The sequence below is a fragment of the Miniopterus natalensis genome, chromosome 1 (genome assembly GCF_054644295.1).
Source record: "Miniopterus natalensis isolate mMinNat1 chromosome 1, mMinNat1.hap1, whole genome shotgun sequence".
Lineage (NCBI taxonomy): Eukaryota > Metazoa > Chordata > Mammalia > Chiroptera > Miniopteridae > Miniopterus > Miniopterus natalensis.
Window position 1 is genome coordinate 170,728,683 of NC_142081.1, and position 23,742 is coordinate 170,752,424.

The 23,742-nt window shown below is 42.4% G+C and overlaps 1 protein-coding gene and 1 pseudogene across 1 annotated transcript; both read right to left on the minus strand.

The window, feature by feature from the left end:
- Positions 1–4,202: 4,202 nt before the first annotated feature.
- Positions 4,203–13,469, minus strand: LOC107533389 (myosin light polypeptide 6-like). Its single transcript, XM_016208069.2, has 2 exons — positions 13,451–13,469; positions 4,203–4,657 (listed from the first exon to the last, which is right to left on the minus strand). The coding sequence occupies exons 1-2, from the start codon at positions 13,467–13,469 to the stop codon at positions 4,203–4,205; spliced, it is 474 nt and encodes a 157-aa protein (XP_016063555.2).
- Positions 13,470–22,306: 8,837 nt separating this feature from the next.
- Positions 22,307–22,567, minus strand: LOC107533232 (heat shock factor-binding protein 1 pseudogene; annotated as a pseudogene).
- Between the last annotated feature and the right edge of the window lie 1,175 nt (positions 22,568–23,742).

Sequence of the window (23,742 nt, forward strand, 5' to 3'; positions counted from 1 at the left end):
TAACAAGACTTCGGAATGGGAGAAACAACAGTCTTTATAAGTACAAGAATTAAACTAAAATTCCAGCCTTATCATGAGGTAAGTTTTTTGAACCCTAAGAATTATATTTTGCAATATTAAATGTATCATTTTTGAAAAAGCCATTCCTTTAGAACCTTCTTGGTTACCACTATTTTCAAATTTCCTTTCTAATAGCCATTCTATATAGTACAAAAGAGATAAGGGACATCTGTGCAAAAATGCATTCCTGAAAATTTGTACAATCTCTCTGTAATCTTGATGAAGGGTACACTAACAACATTTATCAAAATTACAATACAAAATTACTAACTTTTTGACTCAGAATTGTCACATCCAGGAATTTATATGATAAACACACTTGCACATCCACTGATATATGTACATTGTTATTCTGCACCATAGTTTATCTAAAGGCAAAAAAGAATAGAAACAACCTAAATGTCAATAAATGGCTAGCTGAATAAATCACAGTACACGTATGCAATGGAATACTATTCATTCATCAGAATGAACAGGAAGCTAATATTTAATGTCTTGATATTTAATGACCTCCACAATATATTGCTAAATCAAAAAGCCAGGTGCAGAACAGTGTAGAAACTATAGACAAAAGTCAATTTGTATGCGGGTGGGAGTGGGGATATATATGTTTTTTGCTTTATATGCAGAAACTATCTCTAGAAGAACACAGAGAAACTTGTAAGATTGATTACTTCAGAGAACTGAGTGACTGGTAAGATGGAGACCCTTCACTGTGTGCTTTTTGTATCATTTGTGTTTTGAACTACAGTAAGAATTTAAAAGGATAATTTTTAATTGAAAAGATTGAGAAGTAATGCATAACAAAACAATAGTTTCTTTAATATATGATTTGTTTTTCCTTTAAAGAAATAGTAAATAGCCCGGCCGGGTGTGGCTCAGAGGATGAGCATCGACCAGGAGATCAGGGTTCGATTCCCAGTCAGGGCACATGCCTGGGCTGCGGGCTCCATCCCCAGTCGGGGGCGTGCAGGAGGCAGCCGATCAAGGACGATTCTCTCCTCACTGATGTTCCTCTCTCTCTCCCTCTCCTTCTCCCTTCCTTGCTCTGAAATCAATAAAAATATATTTAAAAAAGAAAGAAAGAAAGAAATAGTAAATAGCCCTAGCCAGCTTTGCTGAGTGGTTAGAGAGTCAGCCTGCAGACTGAAGGCCCCGGGTTCGATTCTGGCCAAGGGCACTTACCTCCGTTGCAGGCTAGATCCCCGGCCCCAGTCTGGGCATGTGCGGGAGGCAACCAATCACTGTGTCTCTTTCACATCGATGTTTCTGTCTCTCTCTCTCTCTCTCTGTCTCTCTCTTCCAATCTCTCTGAAAAGCAATGGAAAAAAACATCCTCAGGTGAAGATTAAAATAAATAAATAAATAAGTAAATAGTAAATAACAAAAATTGTGGAGTTGTATGTTGCACCCAAACACCTGGACATTTAAAAGCTCTCTTCACAATAACACTGAATAATAATAATAATAATAATAACAATCCAGGAGAAGCTTCAAGACCAAACTGCAAATTGTACAGAAGATAAATATTACAAAATTTCTGGATATTTTTATGGTCTCAAAGTGTCTCTCCACAGATTGTTTATCAGTTGCAAGGAGCAAAAGAGTATACAGTGAAGAAACCAGATGACACCTTGAATGGATGATCAAAATTAACATTGCCAATCAGAGGCCGACAAACATCTTGTGATGCCCTGAAAAGGACACAAATCACTTATGGGAATGTAAAACCAGATTTAATAAAAAGGAAACCCAAACTGAAGAACATTCTATCCCGGCCAGCATGGCTCAGTGGTTGAGCATCGACCTATGAACCAGGAGGTCACGGTTTGATTTCTGGTCAGGGCACATGCCCAGGTTTTGGGCTTGATCTCCAGTAGAGGGCGTGCAGGAGGCAGCCAATCATGACTATCATCATTGATGTTTCTATCTCTCTCTCCCTCTGTCTCCTCTCTCTGAAATCAATAAAAACATATTAAAAAAAAAAAGAACATTCTAATAACTGAGTTGTATTCTTTAAAAAATGTCCATGTTATGAAAAGCTGACTGTTCCACATTAAAAGAGACTAAACAGACATAACATCTAAATTCAGTATATCTTCCTGTACTGGGTCTTGCACTAATGGAAAATTTAATATTATAAAGGATATTATTGGGACAATTTATAAAATTAAATTATGGGTTATATATTAGATAAAAGTAATGTACCAATGGTTTTATATGAAATATTGTTCTTCAAAAGTACATGTAAAGGATGTGTATACAACTTAATCTCAAATGGTTGACAAAAAATAGTGATGAATAATTATACATGCATTCATATGTACACATATAGTGAATTATAAAGCAAATGTGGCAAAATGTCAAAATGTGATGGGTTCATTGTGAATGTACTTATTGACACTGAATGGTTCACTTTAAAATGGTTAATTTTATATTATGTGAATTTCACCTCAAAAAAAAAAAAGGGGGGTCGATTTGAGTAAAGGGTATAAAAGTTATTCAAAATTTCTCTGTACCATTCTTAGAACTTTTCTATAAGTTTAAAATCATTTCAAAATGAAAAGTTAAAGCATCTCTACATATCGGTTAGGTTCCAGGAAAATAGAAACCATAGTAGACAGTTCTATAGAGAAAATTTAATTTGGAAGTTAAATTGGTGATGCAGACAGTAAAGGACTGAAAAAGCAAAGGGACACTGAAGTAACTCCAAGGTCATGCCTGCAGGTAGCAGCTACCATGCTCTAGGAGAGGTCCCACAGAACTGAGACTCGGGCCTCTGAGGGGTACAGTGGGACTGGTTCACGAAGCATCGAAAAGAAACTAGAGGCTATGACCAGCTGCTCTTGCCCCTGTCAGGGCAGAGGCATTACTGGCAAAGTTCCTGCTTCCTCCTCTTGCCTTCGAGTCTCCCTCTAATGTCCCCTATCAGCAGAATCTAACAGCATCCAGATGACAAAGAAGGAATGTAGTTTGTAGAGTTCCAGCCCCACTTTACAAAGCTCAGCAAGGAGGTTTGAAAAGCACTAGCAATAGGACTCAAGGTACTTGGAAAGCAATTCTTTCTGGGTTTGGAGGTGACAGATAATATAGCTTAACAACATGTACACTGTACATATCAGAATTCTGAGATGCACATAAAGCCCAGCTCGGAACTAAAGTCATAGCGTCCAATGCAAACACGGATACAGCTGATTTATGTTATTTGCAGTAGTTATGTTCTATTAAGTTGCCACAAACACCAAATTAGCAAATACTGAACCACTGACCCTCGGGATAATACAGGATTAGTTTCCTGGGAGCCTGGTCACAGTATTTTTGTCAAACAGTCAATACATAACTTTGTGTTCTTGGTGTTTGTGTTTAAAGGGATCTTATTTAATTGGTTAGCATTGAACTCATGTCCAACAGCGCTATAACTCATGCCCGAATAAAGCTCATCTAGCATGTGTATTTTCTCCTTAAGGCCCATCCAACCTTCTTGCAGGTAGAAACACAAGGCAATACTTCAGCACTTAATGTGGGGGAGGGGGAGCATAAACAGCAAAATTACCAACCAAAAACACTAAAATGTGGAAAATGTGGCACTAAATTGACTGTGCAAAGGGCACTTGCTTATAGTATGAAAGCTAAAATAAGAAGGTAGATTGTTGCCTTATTTAACCTCAGCTGGGAACAGGCACATCAGCCAACTCAATATTTATGCCATTCTGTGCACGTGGGAATGAATGCTGAACCACCCCAGGACCCACTGTTGACAAGTGTGGTGGGCGGTTCTCCCGGCTCCTAGTGACCCCTGCTTCCTGGCGTTCACACCCTTGGGCAATCTTTCCCCCTTACGTATGGGCTGGACTTGATGATTCACTTCTAGTGAAGAGAATTTGGCAATAGTGATGGGTAGAAACTTCTGTCATGAGGTTACTATAGGGGAGGGAAAAAAAGCTTTTTGCTTCTAAGTTCTCAGTAGGGACCTCTGTAACAAAGGACAGACTAACAAGAGAAAAACAAACCGCCTTATTAATGTGAGTATCTTATATGTCCTTGGGAAGAGTTCTGTGGGAACAGAACCTAGGAAGCCTTGGGGCTAATACACAGTCTCATGCAAGAGCAGGCACAGCGCTCCGGGCACACTAGGAATGCCTTCAGCCACTCAGCCCCAAACAAATGAGCTCTTCATAGTTGATACAACCATTGCTGTCCTCGTGCCCTGCCACTAGGATCCCTACATCTTCCTCTGTCACCTTCTCACTCAGTGTGGCTAGAACATGTATGATCTCAGCACCCAAGACAGTGCCATTCCCCTCCCTGCCAAACACCCTAAGGCCTTCGACACAGTCCTCATTGGTGCCCTGGTCCTTGCTCTTGGCCACAGTCTGCAGCACGGGCAGGAAGTGCTCAAAGTCCAACAGCTTCACATTCATCTCATCACTCTTGGGGTTCCCCAGGACTTTGGGCACCTCGGCGTGGGTGGGGTTCTGGCCCGGGGACCTCATCATGTACTGGCTGTATGCAATCTTGCCATCCTCTGTTCTGTCAAACAGCTGGAAGGCCTCCTTGAATTCTGCGGTCTCGTTCTTGGTGAAGTCACACATCTTGGCTGTTCATCTTTGCCGGACCTTCAGAGCAGTATTTTTTAACCTGTATGTCACAACTTATTAATGGTTCATGAAATCTGTGTAGTGGATCTTGACCAGAATTTTAAAATGACATACAAAAGAATATAAAAGTCTGAGTGCGTAGTACATAAGGTTAAGCACGTTTTCATAAAACTTGTACTTGTGTGTTTGAGTGGGTGCACATTAGTTGCTGTGTAAAATGTATTTCTTTCTCTTTGTCCAGGTCAAAAGGGTTTGAAAGCTACTAGTGCACAGTTCTCAGGGTACATGGGAAATAATTCTATACACACAGATAGTTCTCCAAAACATTTTTAATTGTGAGCCCTAAGTTTGAAACAGGAGATACAACGTTTCTTCAGTGAAATGTATGCACAACCTTCTAGGCTTCAAACTGACTCATCTTTTCCAGGGGTAAACTTTCCTTTCTCTACCTGCATAATATCATCGATGATTTCCATCCGTTCCAAGGATCTTGTGTTTCATGGCAATTGTTAGACTTCTTCAGTTTTATCCATTTTAAAATTATACTTGCATGTTTTTCAGATTGAGGATTTGTTCATTTCTTGCTACATGGTGGATTCCTGAACTTTGACTATTTTTCCTTTAGTTTTAAGTTATAATTCGTTTCCATATGGAATCTACCCGCCTAACATATGGAAAAACAAAAGAAAAACATTGATGTTCAAGCCATTTCACCAGTCCTTTGGGTTGCCCTTGCCTCCCACCCTAATTCTTTCTTTCTGCTCTTTTCTACTCTCTTCCTAAGTATTGCATTGAGAAGGCATTTACTACCCCTCTATTCCCCCCGCCCCAGGGGAAGCCAGCTGCATGGTGCAAGCAGCCCTATGGAGAGGGCCTATGTGGGAAGGAACTGATGACTCTGGCTAACAGCCAGTAAAGACCTGAGGCTGCCAACAGCGACGTGAGTGAAATTGGAAGTGGATCCTCACCTAGCTGAGCCTTGAGATGACTGTACTCCTGACTTGACAACATAACTGTTCCTTCATGAGAGATCCTGAGCCAAAGGACCCAGCCAAACTGTATCTAGATTTCTGATCTACAGAAACAGTAAGATAATATTTATTGTTTTATGTTGCTATGATTTGGGGTAACTTGTTACACAGCAATGAAAACTAATACGGGGCAAGTCACCTATTGTTTGCACTTTGGTTGAAGGTATGGCTCAGCCACCATCATGGAGGTGGGACAGGAACAGGGGACAGAGGACAGGGGACAGGAGACAGGGATAGGGGACAGAGGAACAAAGACAGGGGACAGAAGACAGGGACAGGGGACAGGACAAAGGACAGAGGACAGGGACATAGCACAGGGATAAATGACAGAGGAGAGGGGACTGAAGACAGGGGACAGGGTGTGTTGAAAGGAGCCAGATAAGGTCTGTTCTCAATTCCTGATGAATCTGGGCACATGTGAGCACATGACCCAGGCTCAGCCTATCCAGGAATGACCTGGGATTTAGTGACCTAAACGTGTAAGTATGGTTGAGAAACGATTCTTCAAAGTGGCTGCCCTGAATGTCCCACAGCAGAGGTGTCAACAGCAGCTTCCTAGCCAGACTGCTCCTGCAGTGAATCTTGGTCTCTGGTCCTCAATTTTCCTGTCTGTAAAATGGAGATAACAGTTCCTATAATTTAGGGTTGTTGTGAGGATTATATGAATTTAAATATGGAAAGTGCTTAGGTCAGCACCTAGCAAACAGTGTTATTTTAGTGTTGGCTTTTAAAAAAATTATTTTATACATGAGGAAACTAAGGCTCAGAGAAGTAATTTGCCAGGATTAGAAAATTCTTACTACAAACTGAGAAGGGAAATATGAAAATGGGGGCTCCTTTTCCCCTTTGCTCTTAGGGAACTTACAGAAAGATGATCTAAAATTGGAAGATGTTGATACTGAAGAGAGATTCAATTGGAGAGTCTGAGTAGCAATGTAGAGTCCTGCTTCACCACCTCCAAGTCATTGTCTCTCCTACATAATGCACACCTGAGGATTCTAACATTCCATACCTGTGGCTGTGCTGAGAGAGTCCTGCCTGCAGGCTGGGACCTCAGGGCCTCACTTTCCACAGGGAAGGGCCCTGGGGCCCTGGTTTGCTAATCTCAAGTACTAATGTGGGGGTGGGACAGAGGGTGGGACCTCCCTGTGTCAAAGGTTGTATGTCCTAACCGGTATTGACCTTGCATTGCACAGCAATGATGACACTGGCAAGTGTTTTTGCTCTTAAACAAAGGGCACAGATCCACAGTGACCTCAGCTCCATGTCAACTCCTGACTCAAGAGGTCATCCAGTTATTTTGTCCTATTCTCTCCTGTCCAATTCGGGACAAGGGGTGCTCTGTGGGGAAACTGAGCGTGGACTTCCTGGGTCAGGGAGAGGATGAGGAAGGGCTCCTTAACTGCGAAATGGTTGGGGCAGGGGGGTGGTAGGTGGGTTGGATTTTGCTCTGAGACCAGGACCCAAACAGGGAGGTCAGGTTCACAGGGAAGGGATGAGGCTGAGACCACCATGAGAAGACTGCAGATTCCCAGTGTAGTTTGCTTCCTCAGGGCTGAGTGGCTGACACAGCCTCATGTTGAGAGGTGAGATCAGGGAATCCCTGGGTTTTCTCTGCGAGCTATCCCAGCTGGTTAACACTTCCTAAGGGCTTACTGTGTGACTGGCATGCTTTTCATGTATTAACTCATCCCAGCAACCATAGGAGGCAGTTATTATTATCTCCATTTTAAAGATGAGGAAAACTGAGCCTCAGAGAAGTTAAGAAACTTACCCAAGGTCACAGCTAGTGAATAGCAGATTTGAATTTGGGCAGCCTGGCTCCAGATTGAGCTCCTAAACACTATGTTTCCCTGCTTCTCAAGTGAAAAGGTTCAGTTCTACCAACCTCAAAGCAGCCTCACTGAAATACCCAGTAGCTACCTCATGTGCTGGTCACTGTGGTAGACTGAATAATGGCTCCCCAAAATACCCATATCTTAATGTCCAGAACCTGGGATTGTCACCTTATATGGCAAAAGGGACTTTGTAGATGTGATTAAATAGAAAATTAAAATTAAAAATCAATTTAAAAAATTTATCTTTACTGTTGAAAGTATTACAGGTGTCCCATTTTCCCCCCCAATTGACCCCCTCCACCTCACTCTCACCCCCTCTCCAGGCCTTCACCCTGTTATTGACTGTGTCCATGGGTTATGCATAGATGCATATAACTTCTTGGGTTAATCTCTTCCCCCCCTCCACCCCCCCTTCCCTCTTTCCTCTGAAATATGATCATCTGTTGCCTGTGTCAACGTCTCGGATCTATTTAGTCCGTCAGTGTCTTGTTCATTAGCTTCTTCTTAAAGACTTCAACATTTCCTGTAGTACTGGTCTGGTGATGATGAACTCCTTTAGCTTTTTCTTATCTGTGAAGCTCTTTATCTGACTTTCAGTTCTAAATGATAGCTTTGCTGGGTAGAGCAATCCTGGTTGTAGTTCCTTGTTTTTCATCACTTTGAATATTTCTTGCCACTCCCTTCTGGCCTGAAAAGTTTTTGCTGAGAAATCAGCTGACAGTCACATGGGTGCTCCTTTGTAGGTAACTAATTGCTTTTCTCTTGCTGCTTTTAAGATTCTCTTTGTCTTTAACCTTTGGCATTTTAATTATGATGTGTCTTGCTGTGGGCCTCTTTGGGTTCCTTTTGTTTGGGACCCTCTGTGCTTCCTGGACTTGTAAGTCTATTTCTTTCCCCAGGTAGAGGAAGTTTTCTGTCATTATTTTTTCAAATAGGTTTTCAAATTTTTGCTCTCTTTCTTCCCTTTTTGGCACCCCCATAATGCAAACGTTGGGCTGCTTGTCCCAGAGGCTCCTTATACTATTTTCATATTTCTGGATTCTTTTTTCTTTTTGTTCTTCTGGTTGGGTGTTTTTTGTTTCCTCATGTTCCAGATTGCTGATTTGATTCTCAGCTTCCTCTACTCTACTGTTGTAAATTATTCTTCATTTCAGTTCGTGTAGCCTTCACTTCAAATTGGTCTCAGTTGTTTTGGTAATACTCTTACTAATATGGCTGAGCATACTTATAAACAAAATTCTTAACTCTGTATCTGATAACTTGCTTGGATCTATTTCATTTAGTTCCTCTTCTAGAGATTTCTTCTGTTCTTTCCTTTGTGACATGTTTCTTTGCCTCGACATTTTGGCTGCTTCCAAGTGTTTGTTTCTATGTATTAGGTAGAGCTGCTATGTCTCCTGGAATTGGTAGAGGAGCTTTGTGTAGTAGGTGTCCTGTAGGGTCCAGTGGTTCAGCCTCCCTAGTCACCTGAGCTGGGCCTTCTAGGTGCTCCCCTGTGTGGGCTGTGTGCACTGTCCTGTTGTAGTTGAGCCTTGGTTGCTGTTGGCATCACTGGGAGGAATTGACCCCCAGACCAGTCAGCTGTGAGGACTAGTTGCAACTACAGCCAGAGAGCTGCTGTGCTGGAGACACCCCTATGGAGCAGGATTTACTTCAGTGGAGCTTTGGTGTTCACCAAGTGTGCTCCTTGAGTGTGTCACTCGTGGCTGTGGCAGGGTTGTAATCCAGCGTGGTCGAAGCTGACCACCAGGTGCACTGTCTCTGGGGCCTCCGGGGAGGTGCAGAGTCAGCCTGTGCCAGTGCCTTGTCCAGGGCCACCCAGCATGAGCTACACAGCAAACTGTAGTTGGCTGCTACTTATGCTGGGCTTGGAGGTGCCCAGGAGAGGCCCAGCTCTGAGCCAATGCAGCTGCCGCTAGTGCCAGGCCTGGGGCCCCTTATCAAGCTGCGCGGGGCCTGCTGCTGCCTGTTTGAGAGATTTTAGGAGAGTCCTGAGCATGAGGCTCGAGAGGCCACTTGCATAGAAAAGCCCCTGGAATTGGCCTGGATGAGCTGCAGGTGGGGAGGGGCGGGGCCTCTGGGAATCATGGGGCGGGGCCAAAGGTGGGACTCAGATGCTGGTGACTCAAATATGGCGCCTTCGAGGAGGACTCACCAAAGGAGCCATGGCCTCCGCCAGCCCTTCTGCCTGGGACGAAGCCGCCCCTCCAGCTCTCACCTGGATCTCAGGCAGGTTAGTTCCTCCCGAGTATCCCGGGTCCTTTCAGGCTGCTGCCCGGCGCTGGGCTCAGAGGGAGCGTCCGAGTGAGTCCGTGCCGGGCCCTTTAGAGGAGCTGCTGGGGCTTCCGCAGCCTCTGGGACCCTCAGCCACAGTCCCCGCTGGTTTCACAGCCCAAAGGTGTGGGGACGTCTCTTCCTGGCCCTGGAGCCCTGGGCTGGTGATCCGATGTGGGGCTGGGACCCTTCCCTCCTCCAGGAAACCTCCACCTCGGAGATTCCCTCCTGGGTTTCAACCACGGCACCGGGTGTGGGCCTGCGGCTGCATCTCCGGGATTCAGCCCCGACCCTCCCGTGTCTCCGCCCCTCCTCCTGGTCTCGGTGCTTCCTCAGCTCCCTGGTTGTGGGGCTTCTGTGCAGCCAGATCTCAGGAGGCTCTGGGTGATGGTGGTTCTGTATTTAGTTGTAATTTTGGTGGGAGGCGGCGGGTGCAGCTGTTACCGGTGCCGCCATCTTGTTTCCTTCTCCTCAAATTTTTTTCAATTACTGGTGACAATCAATATAAATAGAAGATTTTGAAAGGCAGAGATGATCCCGGATTATCCAGGTGGGCACTAAATGTAATCACAAGTGTCCTTATCAGTGAGAAGCAGAGGGGACGTGAGTACAGAAGAGCAAACAGGAGGCCTGAGGAAGAGGTTGCAGTGATTTGAGAAAGGAGTCAGGAGTCAAGGAACGCAGGTGGCCTGAAGTTGGGAAAGGCAAGAAAATGTACTCTCTCCTAGGTCCCCAGAAAGACCCAGCCCTGCAGACACATTGCCTTTAGCTCAATAAATGATTTTGGACTTCTGACCTCCAGAAGTATAAAAGAAAATTTTGAGTTTTTTTAAGCCTCTAAGTTTGTGGTAATTTGTTACTGCAGCAATAGGGAACTAACACAGTCACTATATCCGAGGGTGCTTTATTTCAGGGTGGTGACATTAGGGCAGGGATTGTGGCAAATTCTGCCTCCCTCGACCTCACCCCCCACCCCAATCAGTCACCTGTCAAATCATATGCCAGCTGCTCTCATTCCTTCATTCACATATTTATTGAGTGCCTCTTAGGATCTAAGCACTATTATAAGTCTTGGGCTTATACTAAGCAGTAAAGAAGACAAAAATTCCATCTCATGGTCTCCATTTCAATGGAGGAGAGACCAGGCACACAAAAAATGAAGACAAATACTCTGAAGACAGTCATCTGTTTAGCTTCTGCCTCAGTCATCTCTCATCTTTCATCTGGGAAACCTCACAGCCTAGATAACCTCTAGCTGCCTCCTCATGACAGAAATCCTTGTGCACTTTCTAAGTATGTCAGAACCTGTGCGAAGCACCTTCGTTCTTACAACCACCTGCCCCAACGAATGCATTCACCACACTATACAGAATAATTTCCTTAAATGGCCCTTAGTATGGCTCAAAAGGTCCTTCATGCTCTGACCCCTGCTCTCCACTCCAGCCTCATCCTACCTTCCCCTTGCCCTGACTCACCTTACCCTGCAGCCCAGCTGACTTACTGGTGATCCTTACCTAGGCCACAGCCCCTCTCTCTAGGCCTTTGCCAGTACACTCACCTGCCTGAAGTACCCTTCCCCGTTCCTCTTCCTGAAAGCCTTTCCAGGACACCCCCCCTCAAGTCTGGGTTGCTTTTCCATGGTACTTGGGAACCATCCTAAACCTACCTACCATATAATGTGCTTACGTGTTGTCTTCCCTCACTGAACTGCGAGCTCCTTGGGAACAGGACTGTCCGCTTTACCCATCCTGGAACTGTTGGCGCACCTTACAAGATCTCCAGGCTCGCAGTAAGCCTTCATAAATATTTTCTGAATGAGGGTGAGTGAGGACTTTTACAACTTTAACCATAGAAGTGAAGAGAAAGAAGTCATTCATGAGAGCTAGGTGTGTCTTTTGGAGAATGTGACATTTCAGACACACTTCTCGGAAGGGCCAAGGCTTGGCAGGGGCTGTGCCTGTTGGCAAGCAGGCTTCTGGAGCTTAGGAGAAGGTGAGCTTAGGAGGCTGGGGCAGAGGCTGAGGGGAGGAAGCTCACCCAGGTTGAGGCAGTGGCAGGAGGCAGGAAAGTTTCAAGAAAACATAAAAGTTTTTAAAACCGCTTTGCTGAGGTGCGTGAGTCTTAATTATTAAGGTGCCAGAAAATGGTTGAAGGCGGGTAAGTAGCTGGGCTTCCTATTGGACGGGACCGTTAGCAGGTCACTCTAGTAGAGCCGCTGCTGAGCGCACCATCTTTGCCTGTGGAAGCACTCATCCTGGAGGGAAGCAAGTGGCATGGTTCTTGCTTTATTTGGGCCAGGCCGCTGTAAGATGGCTCAGACTGCCCCAGGGAGGAAGAAGGCCCCTGAGAGCAGAGGAGGCCTTGGCCCAAGGGTAGGTGGGGTGAGCCTCCAGAAAGCCAAGTAGATTCTTCTTGCCATTGGCCCTTTTAAAGCTGGGAGGAGAGCAAGCGTCTTGGTTGCTAGTCTTAAACTTGTTTACTCCCCAGGGTTGGCTCTTTGATTGCTGTACTTCAAAATATTTGCATATGAATGAGACCCGAGGGGGACAATAGTTACCTTTCAGGACCAGAATTGGAAGAGAATTGACCTTCAACTCTTCCAGAAATCTCTATAGCCACTTAATGGGTTGCTGAGCTCATCCAGAGGATGGGCTGGGTGTGGCTGGAATACTTTATTCTCTATGAATTGTTTTTAGGCTGAGAGGAGATAGGGGAGGATGAGGTTTCTCTTTTGCATCTGCATCCCTGCCCCCTTCCTTCAGGCCCTGCGCATTGTCGCTGCACCCACAGCGGCCCTGCGCTCCCGGGTGCCATCAGAAGGACCAGAGTTTTTGTGGTGGTTCCTGGTCTGGGACGCCATTCTGATGCCGAATCTCTTCCTTGCCTCTGTGTCTTGACCCCTTCACCATGCCCACATAGTGTTATCTCACTTAACATCTCTTCAAAGTCTGGGTGTTTTCACCTTATGCGGCAGCTGGTGCCAGCAGTGATGTTGTTTGTGGAATTTTAGCCTAAAAATGGAGTCCCTCAGTGACAGAAAGAAAGAATGCTTAAACATAATTGCAAAGAAAACCAGGGACCATTTATACATATATATGTATAAGCTTTCCTGAATTGGGCTCACATAGAAAAGATTGCTCATCACTAACCCATGCTCAGTTTACTACCTTCTCAAGGTTTCAGGGAAGAGGAACACAGGTCCCTTAGTACTCAGGACTACGAGATCCTGGAAACGAGACTGTGTCATATTTATTCTTGGAGCAGCCACACAGTTGACATTCATCACACATGTTTGTATATTTAGGAGAGAAGTTGCTTGTATTCTCTGGGCCGACTTCCCCCTCACATAATTTCTGCATAAATTATGGCAGGCAGTTAGACTGACTTGAGCGGAGCAAGGACAAGGAGCCAGGTATGAAGTTCACCAGGGCGGAAAGCCCCAGGTACCTAGTAAAGGACAACTGTAGGGTGGGAACTCGCCCCCAGGGTAGCCTTTCCTCCCCTAGAATATCACTGGTCATGCCTTTGGACCCCCTGGCCTTTCCTCCCTGGAGATAACATCTAGGCCTCAGATGTATTTTAGCTCCAGGCCCAGAAAAGCAACAAAACCAGCCCCTGCCCTGGTGCTGACCAATCAATCAGTGGATACTTAGACTCTGAAAGGACATACCTGGAAAACTGCTGAATTCTACTGAGATCTTCCCCTGGGACCTCCCCTAAAATCTCCAACCTTAAAACCTTTAGGATGGAGGACCCAGTCAGCTATCCCTCCCTGGAGCACACCCTAGCTCCCCCCCCCCCCCCCCCCCCCCGCACCCAGTCCCAGGCATGTTACCATTAGCTTCCTCATTTTCAAGTTTCAAGGGCCCTTCCTTTACTTCTATAACTTGTTTCTTAATCCCATTTCTTCTAGGAACTACTTTTTCTACCTCTGTGATTTTATAATAGTCATCGTCTTGGCTCTGAATTATTTTCTAGCCAGAACTCAAGTACTGAGCTTGCTGAACCCAGGCCCAGTCCAACCCTACCGGCCTAACACCTGGTGCCCTTCCCGTTGCCAACATCAAAATCATAGACTTGGGTTTCACCCTTGTAAAACCAAGCTAAAGAAGGGTCCCCATAATCCGTCCCCTTCCTCACCTCACTTTCTCTCACTTGCCCCTGTCATCGGCCTTAGGTACTGTTTTTTCTCTGTCTTTCTAGAAAAAGAATGACTAGTTCCATTTCTATTCTCCCGCATTATGAATCCGCTTTCAGTCTCCATCAGTATTCTGACCATCTTATGGATTCTAAATCAAGACGAGATGGTTACTGTGCTCACAGGAACTGCACTCACTGCATTCATCAGCAGCCTCTTCATTGAGAAACCAGCTGTGCCTGCTTAGCCTCTTAGCATGTATTGCTGTTGATTTTTTTCCCCTTGACATGTTTCCGTCATGGCCTCAACAACACAGAAAAAGACAAATACTGTATGATCTCACTTATATGTAGAATCTGAAAAAAGTCAGACTCATAGGAACAGATAATAGAAGGGTGTTTCCCAGGGGTTGGGGGTGGGGTAGGGGAAATGGGGAGATGTTGGTCAAAGGGTACAAACTTCCATTTATAAGATGAACAAGTTCTGGGGACCTAATGGACAGTATGGTGACTATAATTAACAATGTAAGAGTCGTGGCAAAGATTAAATGATTATAATACCTGTAAAGGGTTTAGGAAAATGCCTGGCATATAATCACAATGCTTTGTGATAGTGAAGATCATAATGAAGAAGAAAAAGATGATGATAACTTATGTTAGTGATTTGTGCCTGGGTTTGAACCCTGATACTCCCTCTTATAAGCTATTGGAGTTTGAGTATGTTTCTTAAATTCTTTAAGCCTTAGCTTCCTCTTCTGTAAATGGAATAACAGCGCAGACAATACCTATGTATCACATAAGATCGTTATGGGGGATAAATAAGATCATATATAGTGCCTGGATCACAATAAGCTCAATGATACGAAGTGTTCTAAAAAATTAAAACAAATTGGAATAACAGTGTCTATTTCATAAGTGACTGTATAGATAAAATGAGAGCACTTTGAAAACTACATATAAATGAGGCAATTGTTATAATGTCAATTCATTTCCACTGGATGGCAGTAAACACCACCAAATACATTTAGCTCAACTAAACCGCTAGAAGGGAGAATAAATAAATATAGGACAGGTTTTGTGAAATTCCTGTCTCGCCTAGTCTCACTCCTGTGACTATACTGAAGTGTGGTGGGAGTGCATGTTATTTCTTTTTAAAAAAAATTTATCTTTATTGTTGAAAGTATTACAGATGTTCCCTTCCCCCCCACTGATCCCCTCCACCCCACATCCACCCCACCCCCAGGCCTTCCCCATACCTATGTCTGTGTCCATACATTATGCATATAAGCATATAAGCTCTTTGATTAATCTCTCCCTGCCTTCCCTCTGAGATCCTTCATTCTGTTCCATGCTTCTATGTCTCTGGATCTATTTTGTTCAAGAGTTTATTTTGTTTGTTATATTCCACATATGAGTGAGATCATGTGGTACTTGTTTTTCTCTGAGTGGCTTATTTCTGCATATGTTATTTCAAATGAGTGAACCTTCTTGGGCTTAGGAATCTTTTTTTTAATTTTTTTTTTTTATGTAGAGTGTAAAAAATGATCCTTTTTATTAGAAAGCCTATTCTAATGCCACATTCACCTCTCCAAGTTTCTGTCTTCATCTCTGGACATTCTCACATGTGCCTATGCTCTGGCCTAGCCCCTTATTACTCAAAGTATGGTCCATGGAAAAGCAGCATCAGCTTCATCTAGGAGCCTGTAGAAATGCAGAATCCTGGACCTCACCCTAGATTTACTGAATCCAAGCGATTCACATGTTTATCAAAGTTCAAGAAGCATTGCTTTAGCCATATTTGGAATTCTCTAAAGGAGTCATGCTGGCCTTTGCACTTGATGGTCCTCCCAAATCAGAAACACTCCTTCCCCAACTGCCAAGCAAACAGGCCTCTTATTTAGTCTTCTTAATTCATTGGTGAGGGAACCAGTAGGACATAAGCCCAGCTCAAAGGAGAATAGAGGAGATTGGTAAATATAGTCTTTGATAACAGGAATTTTGGAATAATACTACAAAATTAAATGTAACACTGCTTTATATTGACAGAGCAATAAAGCAGTAACATTTGGAGTTATTTTTTCTACCTGATAAACTCACTTGCAACTTTTCTTCTATAAGTTAATATCTAATTTTATAGACTCTGGGCCCTATCAATAATAAATGATAAACCAAATAAGATGACATCCCTTAGAATCAGATGATCCCCATACTCCCATGTAGGCTTCTCAGTGCTCTGTCTAGTATGACTTTAAAAAGGCACATAGTAATATTTTGCCTTATTTCCAAGTTTTGGATAATTTTCCTTAAAAGTTTAAACTTGACAGAGGTAATAAGGAATACATATGTTGGGCTGCCAAACCTGATTTTATACACAATTCCAGTTATGTTGGTTTCAAAGGATGAAGTAAATATATCACAGAGCTGAATGGAAAGGAAAACAAGATTGAACTAGGCTTGTCTTTTAAAAGATACCTTTCTTGGCTTCTTTGAGCCCCACTACACTAACCATAACATGAGGATAATATTTATTTTATTCCAACACCAAATTTTTATACTCTTATGAACTGAAGATCCCCTAAAGAGTGTTTTCTGTTATGCCTATCAGTATTTAATATTAGAAATTAAAACTGAGAACTTAGAAAATATCAACTCATTTAATAATAATTTAAAAACTCATTACTTATTAACATAAACAACATAATTTTTATGAAAAGAAACTATATTTTCTAAAACCCACAAAGGTTTGGCTTTAATTCAGAGGACCCAGTTAAAGTTTTCCACAGTGCCTTTGGTTCTCCTGTAACTTCCATTTAGATGAAATCTGATAATATGCCTAGGATTGACAGCATATATCTTTGATATATACGTATATATGTGTATATGTGTGTGTGTGTATGTATGGCCTGACTTACTATATATATATATATATATATGTATATATATATACATATATATATATATATGGCCTGACTTACTATATTGAGATATATAGATATATATATAGCCTGACTTACTATATTCTCTGATCCATAGGTCTTATGTAATCAATTAACAGTAAGTTATATATTGATTGTGACCATTATTTGAACACTTAGTAGTTGTTGCAACTGGGCTTTTTATCATAGTAATATCACTAGAATATAAACTTCTTGAGGGCAGGGAGTTTTAGTATGTTTGTTTCCTGATAAATCTAGTTCCTAGGACAGTGCATATATAGAATTTTATAATTATTTGTGGAATGATGAATGAATAAAATTTATAGAATCATATACCCTTCTGGGTTGTAGGGATGGTTTATTAAAAAATAAACTTATCTTATCTTTGATTTTTTTTTTTTTCTGTTAACTTCTAAATTGTGGCCCTGCAAAATACCTTCCAATATTTCAAAGAGGACTCTGTTGGGAAGGAAAATTTTTCCTCTACACTTTTGGGTTCTTTTGGCTTGTCTAATAATTAAATTGACATAAGACAGATTAACAGGAGACAAATTTAATTACATACATACAGGACCCCCATAAAAAATATGAGATCCAAGGACAAGTTAGTCAGTTTAGGCTTGTATGCCATCGTAAGGAATGGGACAGGGGCATGGGGCTTCCAAGGGGAAAAGGGAAATTCACAGGACAACAAGAAAAGCAGATGTTTGGTAATTAGAGTTTGCCTTGCCATACAGAGAGGCCATTCAGATAATAGTTATTTCTGGTAATTTCAAGAGACTCACTGGCACCTGTAATCACAGGCAGACCAGCAGCAAGTGGCAGAAAACTGACTTAAAAGACCTCTATAGGCACAGTCAGATAATTCAAGCATAAAAGAACAATGATTTGAATGAAGTGACTAGAAAATTTTGTTTTTCCTAAATTGCCTAGATAACTTATGAAATTTTCATTCATTTTGAGCTGTGAGGACCTAAGACAGCAGTGTGTACCTAAAAAAGGACTGAAAACCCAACCACAATGAGTAACAACAGACCATATGTCCTAGCTTGCTCTTGGTGTTCCCTTTCACAAACATGCCAGTGATCAGCAAATTGGCCATTTTTGTTTGCATATTTGGCCAGGAAGTCAGTAAACTATGGCCTATAGTCTAAATGTGGCCTGCTGCCTGTCTTGTAAAGTTTTCCTGGAACACAGCCATTCCCATTCTTAGACTGGTAGTCCATCCTGTTTTTGCATTATAGTGAAGGAGTTGACAAGTTGTGACAGATTGTATGACTTGCAAAGTCCGAAGTGTTTACTCTTTGGTCCTTTACTGAAAACATTTGTTAACCCTTGTTCCACATGGCTGACAAATGCTGAGACAACTATGGGAAAAGCACCATGGTACAAAATATTTCTAAGGTGTAATATCAACTGTTTGGAACAAAATAACATAAAGGCAGCAACATCTACCCACATGCATTTAGAGCAAATCTATCTTCAGGAGTAAATGGCTTTATTTTTTAAAAGATCTTTTTAATTGATTTTTTTTAGAGAGAGAGGAAGGGAGAGGGAGCGAGAGAAATATCAATCACCTCTTCCCAGGGATTGAGCCGGAAACCTGGGCATGTGCCCTGACCAGAATAGAACCGGCAACCATTCAGTGTACTGGATGGTGCCCAACCACCTAAGCCACACTAGCCTGGGCAGAAAGGGCTTTCTTTTTGAAGCTGAAATTCCTATGAACCCAACTCTAAGCATTGTCCCTGAGTCTGTGTTAGATTTCAGTTTGTGTTCCTGAAGCATCAGAGTTTATAAGCAAGTGCATATATTATTTGCACAGAAATCCAACATAGGTAAGGAAATATTTTTGTGTATGTCTCACTGAGCCTTGACTCATGAACCAAGAGGTCTCGGGTTCAATTCCTGGTTAGGGCACATGCCTGGGTTAGGGGCTTAATTCCTGGTGTGGGGCATGTGGGGGACAGCCGATTGATGTCTCTCTCTTGTTGATGTTTCTATCTCTATCCTTCTTCCTTCCTCTCTTTCTAAAATCAATGAAAATATGTTTTAAAACAAAAACAAAACACACACAAAAAAACCAAACAAACATGAAGAACTTACTTACATTATGTGACTCGGGACTAAGTATTAACACTAATTCCAAATTTACCCTTTGGCCTCAAACAGGACACTAGCCAGAACTCAGCTGTGCGTGGTGCTAGCTGGAGCTTAAAACTACTGCATGTCATTTTCTTGTCCCAGTTTTTGAGGTCGCTAAAATCAAGGGGCAGGGTATGCGACTGTGCCAGTCATTAAGTTATTGTATCTCTTTTCTACTTTGCCAACCGGCTTCCTGAAGGTTCTGCCCCAACAGGATGTGTTAAGAGGATGCTACAAGGCAAATAACGTGGAAGAGGACCTGCTCCTGTGTGTTTGCTGTTCTTGCAGCAGTGCCTCAGCAATGTCTCTTCACCTGGCAGTAGCAGCTGGTGCCAGTCTCAGAACTGCCTCATTATGCTCCCTCAGGCCCTCCAGCACCAGCTGGGCAGCACCCCTGCTCAGAGGTTTGAGCCCCCGCTTTCCAGGGCCTCTCCTCCAAATTTCTACCTTCTGACAAAGCTGGTTCTTTGTTTCCCCTGACGTAGGGGTAATACCAACATCCTGAAGTTACCACCTCCGTGTGTTGCCTCATTGTTCCCTTTCTGTTTTTTTTTAGTTCTCCTATACTAGTTTGGCCAGTTTCTTATATTAATTTCTCTCTGGTGCAATACCTAGTGAGTCTTGTGTTTTCCAGACTGGTCCCTGACTGATACAGGGAGTATGTCACAGAATCAATATTTGACACATAGGCATAAGAGGCGGAAAGAAAGTGCAGCTGCCAGTGCACTAACTTGCTATTTCTTTGGCAAAATTATTTCTCTCTCTCAACCTCTTGCTAAATAGCTACCAAAACTTGTGTTCAGAATTAATAAATTAAAGGGAGCTTCTTAGGGGAAAAAAAAATTAGTAAATAAATATTCTCAGCCCAGCCGGTATGGCTCAGTGCTTGAGTGTTGACCCATGAACCTGGAGGTCAAGGTTCAATTCCTGGTCAGGGCATCTGCTTGGGTTTTGGGCTTGAACTCCAGTAGGGGGTGTGCAGGAGGCAGCCAATGGATGGTTCTCTCTCATCATTGATGTTTCTCTCTCTCTCTCTCCCTCTCCCTTCCTCTATCTGAAATCAATAAAAACATACTTTAAAAAATATTCTTGAATACTATATGACGTACTGTTGGAGGGCACTCATGTATGTGTCTTGGAATAACTTTACTTTTATCTATTAAATTTCTTAAAATTTAATTTTAATAAAAAATGATACATGCATATAACCTTACTTTTTTTAATTACTTGTACATGCTGTATTAGTTTACTGGGGCTTCCATAACAGAATACCACAGACCAGGTGCTTTAAACAACAGAAATGTATTTTCTCACAGTTCTGGAGGCTAAAAGTCCAAGATCAGTGTGTCAGCTGCTTGTTTTTTGTTGTTGTTTTTTTCCTCTGAGTCCTCTCTCCTTGGGTTGCAGATGGCAATGCTCTCTCTGACTCCATTTTAACTTAATTACTTCTTTAAAGGCCCTATCTCCAAATACAGTTACATTCTGAGGTACTGGGGGTTAGGACTTCAACATGAATTTGGCGGGAGACACAATTCAGCCCCTAACACATGCAGTTTGTTAAGAAGAAAAGCAGCGGGCTGGCTGTTCCTACTCTCACCCTCCTGCCTCATCCCCCAATTCCAGAAGAAAGCAATTTACACGGTTTTAATTATTTGGATATTTATCTTCACATCTCTAAACAATATGTATAAATGCCTCTTCTTGGTTGTTCAGGTGAGATTTTTTTGTCCCTTGGTTTTCACTAAGAAAGAGTTAACCCTATCTCACCTCCTCTCCCTCCCACTACCCATAAGTACATTTCCTCTCCCATTCTCCCCAAACAGTTAATCATAATTTTGGTTACACAGTGATTGATATTTACAGTATTGAACAACTTTGTTTTTCCTGAAGCCAATAACTGTCTTTTAATTTTTTCTTAGTATTCTTTGTTTCTTAATTTTATTATATATTTGCAATGCAAACAACCAAGACAGGTGATACAGGAAAATTTTTTAAAAATCATACTGTGTTTATCAGGAGTTTTCCTCTGTGAAGCACAATACCATTCCTTAACCTTCTCATTTTCTTTCTATTGCAGAATCACTTTGCTGTGATAATCACATGGATCTCCTTCACAGTCAATATTTAGTGCTCCCTACACTACATTTTTGGGTGGCAAGCGTTATTATTCTTGTCTTCTATAACCAATAATAAAACCATTACTCTGCAAAAATTTAGGTAAGAAATAGTTTACAGAAACAGAATTTCTTAAAAACTTGAGCTTACTACAAGTCATTTATTATTTTCGAGTGAAGCAACTGGCACGGACTTAACGTGGTCTCATCCTTTTCTGTTTCTTTTCCCCATCAGTAGCTCAAAGAAAAGATGGAGTAATTGAGTTTTAAAATCCTGCCAGATTCCCTGCGGTGACTATTTTAGATGAACAACTTAGGGCCCCACTGAAGCAGTCCAACTTCATGCAAAATTCTAACTAATGAACACACCCCATCACATCAGGCAATGCTGTCTTTTCTGTATCTAAAAATTCTCACCTATGGTGGCAGTGGTTATTCTTCATTACTTTAGCATCTGACCTCAGGGACTTAAGACATAAAATTGTGTTTTAAATGTTTTGAATGATTTGAAAAGTATCACCAACACACTATTTGGTGTTAGCTCAATAGTTACTCTGTGTTGAGAATTGAACAACCCTAAACTCTATAAATGTCTTACTTCACAAAGCCTAATTATAATGAAATTAGGCTCTACTATATATCTAATAGAAAAAAATTACACAGCATCTTCTATCAAATAGCAACTACTACATACTAAAGGAATGATAGAGCCTTGGTCCAGGTAGCTCAGTTGATTAGAGCATCGTCCCAATTCGTCAACGTTGCGTGTCCAGTTCCCTGGTCAGGGCACATATAAGAATCAGCCAATAAATAAATGAATGGGACAACAAATCAATGTTTCTCTCTCTCTCAAATCAATAAGCAAAAGGAATGATAAAAAAATGACTTCACAAAAATACACTAAAAAATTTGACAATTTTATGTGGTCACCACCGAAGTTTTAGTGTTTAATTGACAGCACAACTGATCATGATCCAAGATGTGAAGTTACCATGTTCAAGAAACTGGGGGAAAAAATCATTCTATAAACTAACTATACAGCACGTGATAAGAAGAATGCACACTTTACAAAACAAAACCTGTTTGTCTATAATAGTTAGTTGCGAAAAGCCATCTGGTCTTCTCTTGGCTTGTAAAAACCATGTTCCCAATTTCAGTGTAAATTAGCAGCCTTCAACTCTTCTGTGTAGCAGGTATCTTGTTTTCACCTTCTAGTTGTTTCACCCCAGCCTGTGTCATGAGGTCTGCAATGTTTTTCTCCAGGTCATCAATGCGACTACTCACGTCACCAGTTCTTCCAGTGATCTGGTTGGACATGGTCTGAAATTTATCTTGTGTCTGTTGCAGGCGTGTCTGCACCACCAAGGTGAGATCCTGCTCTATCTTATGGTCAGTCTAGGCTATTTCCCTGGTTCCCAGCTTGGCAGTGAACTCTTAGACCATCACCTACACTTCTGTTTGTCAGTGAAGACGCCCTCAACCTACTTAGTTTTCTTTGAACTTGTTACTAATTAATCCCTCACCTCAGTTACTGTAGGACACATTTCATATTCTATCTATGACATCCTCTAGAAACTGTCTTCCTGGGCCTTTGCTTGTTCCAGTCTGGCTCGGCTGAATGCTAGGACTGCTGCCGCCTACTGATTCCCTTTGCTTCCCCCTTGGGTTGGAATTCCTGTTTCCCGGATCACATGTCTTTCTCTTTTGGGTCTACTTTCTTATTGTGATGTCAGTTTAACATTGTAAGGATTCATTTATTCAGCCAGCTTTTATTGAGCTTGTGTCAGGCATGGTACCAGGCACTAAGGACACAGAAGTCAGAGAAATAGACAATGTCACTTGCTGGGAGAGGCTGGAGATGTTTGGCTCTGTGACAACACAACAGCCTATGTGACCTGAGTTAGGAACAAGTGCGTAGTTGCTTAGGAACAGAGTAACTGCCCTCTTTACACACCTCATCTCTTGCTTCCATCACCGCAACAGCCACCTAATTTATCTCCCTGCCAAATCTATCTCCTGTCCATTCTTCATCCAGTTTATTAAAACATAAGTCAGATCAGGGCATTCCCTTGCTTAAAGTCCTCCACTGGCTTTTAACAGCAAGCAGAAAAAAATCCAAAACTGAATCATGACCTACCCAGCCATACATGATCTTGACCTTGCAGTTCCCTCTCCTGTTCCCTTTCCCCCTCCAGCTGAATCACTGAGGCGGCTCCTGCCTCGGGGTCTCTGCACTCCTTGTCTTTGGGCCTGGACTTCTTGCCCCCAGGCTTTCACCAAGCTTCCTTCTCTTGCCTCAGCTTTCAGCTCAAACGCCACCTATGAAGAGCCTTTCCAGGCCTCCCAATGGAGAGCCTTTCCTTTCCCCCAACATTTTCTAACACTTAATTTTATTTTATTTATTTATTTTTTAAATATATCTTTATTGATTTCAGAGAGAGGGAGAGAGAGAGAGAGAGATAGAAACATCAATGATGAGAGAGTCATTGATTGAGCCTGCAACCCGGGCATGTGCCCTGACTGGGAACTGAAACCGGATCGCCTGGATCCCAGGTAGATGCTCAACCGCTGAGCCACGCCCAGCCGAGCTCTAACACTTAATTTTAGAA